General features: G+C 41.8%; 1 protein-coding gene across 3 annotated transcripts in view; it reads right to left on the bottom strand.

The window, feature by feature from the left end:
* Nucleotides 1-518: 518 nt before the first annotated feature.
* The window catches only part of N6AMT1 (N-6 adenine-specific DNA methyltransferase 1 (putative)), a 24,591-nt gene continuing 19,639 nt past the window's right edge, over nt 519-5,470 (bottom strand). For 2 of the 3 annotated variants that reach the window (XM_011967214.1, XM_011967216.1), the window contains one exon: nt 4,429-4,856. In XM_011967214.1, the coding sequence (XP_011822604.1) occupies nt 4,750-4,856 (107 nt within the window). In that variant the 3' untranslated portion in view covers nt 4,429-4,749. Of the gene's footprint in view, nt 1,064-4,428; nt 4,857-5,470 lie in introns of those variants that run through there. The other variant, XR_001004584.1, reaches the window with a different exon arrangement.

The following is a 5,470-nucleotide window of genomic DNA, read 5'->3' as shown; positions in this document are numbered from 1 at the left end:
CCAACTGGGTAGCTTAAAACAAATGTATTCTCTCACAGTTCTTGAGGCTAGATGTCTAAAATAAAGGTGTGGGCTGGACCATGCTCCCTCTGAAGGCTTGAAAGAAGAGTCCTTCCTGCCTCTTCTAGCCTCTGGTAGTTGCTAGCAACCCCTGCATTCCTTTACTTGTTGACTCATCACTCCAACCTCTGCCTCTGTCTTCATATGGCATCCTCCCTATGTCTCTGTGTTCAGATTTTCCTGTTCTTACAAGGACACAAGGGATATTGGATTTAGCATCCACCCTAATCCAGTATGACCTTGTCTTAACTTGATTACATCTGCAAAGTTCCTAATTCCAAATAGGATCATATTCACAGGTTTCAGTTGAACACGAATTTTGTGGGGTGGGGGGGACACTACTCAATCCAGTACAAACAGCTATTAATGTAGCTGATGCAGGATTTTCTGTTCCTTAATTCAGTTAAATTTGGGTTATCACACAACCAGAAAAAATAAGGCACATGTATACACTGAAAGGCAAGGAGGGCAGAATTTATTAAGCGAAAGGAAAGCTCTCCACAAAAGGAGGGGTCCTTCATGCAGGTTTTCCACCTCACAAATTGAATGCCAGGCCACCACACACGAGCTGAAGGCACATGGCTTCTCCCCTGCATAAGGCGCAAACTCCGCGTGGCTCCACCCCATGTACGGGCGCTTGGTCTAAGCTACATTGATTTATTTCCCTTACTGCACATGTGTTGAGAAATGGAATTTTTCACAGTGGGCATGTTCAGGCAAGGCATCTGTACACAATGACCTGGGCAAGTCAGAGGTTCTCCAGGGACCCTTCCCTATTTGCCTAGGCATGTGCCCGTCTCCCTTTTCTTTCATAGTACCTGTTTTATAGATTGGTCTAATATATCTTTTATCAATACTACAAGAAAATGGCTTACATGATTATGGAGGCTAAGAGGTCCCATGATCTGTCATCTATAAAGCTGGAGACCCAGGAAGGCCTGTGGTATAATTCAGTCTGAGTCCAAAGGCGTGAGAACCAGGGGAGTCAGTGATGTAAATCCATCTGAGGACAGGAGAAGATGAGATGTCACAGCTCAAACAATGAGGCAGGAAAAAAAAGGGGGGGTGAATTCTTCCTTCCTCAGCCTTTTATTTACACCCTCAACAAATTGGATGATGTCCACCCACCTTGGGGATGGCCATCTCCTTTACTGAATCCCCCAATTCAAATGTGAATCTCCTCTGTAAACACGCTCAAGACACTCCAGAATAATGTTTAAACAGATATCTGGGACCCTGTGGCCTATTCAAGTTGACATATAAAATTAACCATCGCAAGTTTACCCTTGTCAACTTGGCACCCATACGCATCTCCTTAAACCATACTTAACTGCCACATAAACACAACAGCAAGGTCATAATTCCATCTAACACGATTAACAATTGAGCATTCTACCAGAAACACACTAACCCATTTCCCAGAAGAGGAGGTAAAGTCTTCATGTGATGTTCACTCTCTCCTTGATATCCCATAACTTAAATACCATGATGTAAAATTAATCAAGGTTGAACATTGGAGCCAGTTTAAAAAATTAACAATATTTAAACACTATATTTAAACAATGCATCTATAATAAATCTATAATACATCACTATAATAAAATCAATGCATCTTATGTCACAGAATAAGGAAATGAGAAGAAAGCAAGCTACACACACACAAAATGGAGTCATAGCAAAATATGGAGGACATACTTATGACAATCGCAGTCTGTGTTTCTGTAACTGGTCATATGATCAAAGTCAGTATTTCTTCCACCACTTATTCTGCATTCCCTTTGCCTTCAGCAAGCACTTCATCTGGTCATGGTACTTACCTGGTGGTGACCCAAACCTTTATTCCTGAAAGGTCTGGGTCATTAGTGGTCCTGTCTGAATTAAGTTGTAGTTTTCCACTGACCTTAATCACAGGACATGGTAACACTAAGAGAAGCCCTAAGGAATCTCACATATTCCCAACATACTTTTCCTTACCACCATTTGGAGGTAGTCCAGTTTCTACTTGGTAGTCGGGAACAATCACCCAGCCAGCACTGTAACTCATTTGTCTATTGAGTTAGAGGCATGAGAAGCCCGAAGTGGCTGAGGAGCAGTCTTCAACTTCCAGTTCAATTAAATCATGATTGTACCTCTCAATGGAAAACATGCCACCCTATGGAAGACCTCTAGGCCAGCAGAGCATAAGTCATGACAACAGGAAGCAAAAATTTTGCTAGTGGGTCACTAGGGCTAATAGCGAACAGTGTCCCTCCTATTTTGACCCCTTGATTCCTGGACCTGTGAATCCCAGTCATAAGAGAAATGTACCATATACTGGATGCTGACTCAGAGAGTAGACAGCCTTCCACAGAACCTTGTCCCAGCCCTACAAGGCACTGTTGTATAGCTGGTGCTATTACTGTCTTCAAAATACCATTCCACTGCTCTATGTAGCCAGTTGATTCAGGATAGTAGGGAACATTGTAAGAAAATTCCATGAGCATGGGCCCACTGCCACACTTTTGCTGTGAAATGAGTTCCTTGTAATGCTGTGTGGAATACCATGGTCATAGATGAGAGATTCTGTAAGTCCATGGATGGCAGTTTTAGTAGAAGCACTGCGCGAAGGGAAAGCAAATCTGTATCCAGAGTAAGATCTATTTCAGTATGGACAAAACACTATCCCTTCAACGATGGAGGTGGATCACTGTAATTAACCTGCCACTAGGCAGCTGACTGCTGACTCTGGGAAATGGTGTCATATCAGGGGCTCAGTGTTGGTCTCTGCTGCTGGCAGACGGGGCATTCAGAGATAGCCTTGGCCAGGTCAGCCTTGGTGACTAGAAGTCCACGTTGCTGAGCCCATGCATAATCTCTATTCTTGTTACCATGGCTACTTTGTTCATGAAACAATTGGGTGATGACAGGGGTGGCTGGAGAAAGAGGCCTACTAGTATCCATAGAACAGGTTATCTTGTCTACTTTATTAAAATCTTTCTTTGCTAACCCTTTGGTGAGCATTCACATGGGGCACAAATATCTTCGCCCTTTTTGCCCATTCAGTGTCTATCCATATACTTCATCTCCAAATTTCTTTGTCACCAATTTTCCAGTTATGTTGAACTCCCTGATCATCCTGCCAAACCACTGGCCATAGCCTACGAATTAGCATATAATTGAATATCTGGCCATTTTTCCTTCTAAGCAAAGTCAACAAGGGGGACTGCTCAAAGTTCTTTCCACTGGGAGGATTTCCCTTCACCACTGTCCTTCAAGGTAGCCCAGAGGTGAGCTGAGTGCTACAGCTGTCCACTTTTGGGTGGTACCTGCATATCATATAGAAGCCTCTGTAAACCAGGCCTAAGTCTTCTCTTTCTCTGTCAGCTGGTCGTAGGGAAGTCCCCATGAAGCCACAGATGCAGGCTGGAAGAGAGAAGGCAGGTAGCAGAAGCGGGGACTATGGAAATTTGGCCTACTTCTTCATGTAACTTCCTTGTGCCTTCAGGACCTGCTCAGGCCCAATCACGTGTATACCATTTCCATCTGATGGCGGAGTGTTGCTGGGCATATCCAGCTTTGTGCGTTGGTGGCTCAGATAACATCCAGTTCATGACAGGCAGCTCAGGTTGCATGGTAACTTGGTGGCTCAAGAAGTATCCGTCTCTACTAAGGCCCAGTAGCAGGCCAAGAGCTGTTTCTCAGAAAGAGACTAGCTATTTGTTGGTGATGGCAGGACTTTGCTCTAAAATCCTAAACCAAGATTCACCTACAGGGACCTGCCAGAAGCTTCAAACAGCATCCCTATCTGCCACTGCCACTTAAACACCACTGGATCTGCTGGCTCATAAGACCCAAGTGGCGGAGCAGCTTTAACAGCAGCCTGGACCCGTTACAGAGACTTTTCTTGTTCTGGGCCCTATTCAAAACTAGTAGCTTTTTGAGACAATTGGTAAATGGGCTGAAGTAACATAATGAAATTGGAAAATGTTGCCTCCAAAACCCAAAGAGGCCCACTAAGTATTGTGCCTCTTTCTGGGTTGTAAGAGCAGCAAGATGCAAGTACTTATCCTTCACCTTAGAAGAAATATCCCAACATGCCCCATGTCACTGTATCCCTACCAATTTCACTAAGGCAGAAGATCCTTGAAATGCAGTCATATTTATTTCCTACCCTCTGATGCAAATGTCTTTCCACTAAGTCTAGTGTAGTTTCTACTTCTTGCTCACTAGGTCAAATCAGCATAATGTCATCAATATAATGAATTAGTGTAATATTTTGTGGAAGGGAAAGGTAATCAAGAGCCCCATGAACTGAATTATGACATAGAGTTGGAGAACTGATACACACTGGATATACAACAATGAAGGTGTGTCGGGGGCCCTGCCATCTGAAAGCAAACTGCCTTTATGGACTGGTATGAAAAAAAAGACATTTGCCAGATAAATTCCATTGCCTTACCAAATAATGGTGAAATAAATATTTCATACATAACTTTTATATGTAAAATGCAAATTTTAAATATAATACACATATTTACCTGTACTTTTGCAAATAATTATATAGGCCTGACTGGAAGGGAATGTTCCACCTTCCTACCTTTTTATAATGACAAATTTCTGATAAAATTCCTTGTTACCTAATGAATGACTTCAGTTTCAAGATATGCTAAATGCATTCAGTTTCCAGTAGCTCTGGGCACACACTGCATGCTAGGACTTGGTGAACTTGAGGACTGAAAGAGTTTCTTGGCCTGCTTGTCTGGAAAGTGCAGTGGTTCCTTGCAGACCTTTTGTCTTCATTATTTTCAAAATTTCTTCTAAAATAAAAATCAAAAGGTAAAATCCATTAAGCCATTTGGTAGTGTGCATGATCAATAAGCAATTTAATAAAGTTAAACACAGATGATTTATAAATTGTATTCATCAATTTATTTGATATACAAAACAATGTATATCAAATAAATGTCTATTAAAGTGAACTTAGTCTTCAGCTAAATAGGAGCACTTTGTATTTTCAAAGTGTTGCTGGTGATTCTAATCAGAATGAATGGCTTGCTTTGCAGTCACAGCCTACTTTAGGCTCAGCAGAAACATTAATTGTCTTTGTTATTATAGCAAGTGATCAGTTTTTTAGTTGCTTGGCTCCAATCTCTGCCCTATGTCTTTCTCTTTGGATGACAAGAGCCAATGATGGTGTGGGACAAACTGAATAGTGACATTGCACAGTGACAGTGGAAGAAGTAGCTTATTTCTTTCAGGCATATTGAGAAAAGAAAACCTTCCTTATAAATAAATAAAACTAAGAAGACTGAACTAAGAAAATGGAGAAGAAAGAAAAAAAGAAAAGGAAAGGTAAGGAAAAGAAAAGAGAGAGAGAAAGAAGGAAGGATGGACGGAAGGAAGGAAAAAAAGGAGAGAAGAGAGAGAGAGA

The sequence above is a fragment of the Mandrillus leucophaeus genome, unplaced genomic scaffold (assembly GCF_000951045.1).
Source record: "Mandrillus leucophaeus isolate KB7577 unplaced genomic scaffold, Mleu.le_1.0 Scaffold794, whole genome shotgun sequence".
NCBI classification, from domain to species: Eukaryota; Metazoa; Chordata; class Mammalia; order Primates; family Cercopithecidae; genus Mandrillus; species Mandrillus leucophaeus.
The sequence above is the reverse complement of the archived record's forward strand: the minus strand, read 5'-3'. Positions and strand labels throughout refer to the sequence as shown.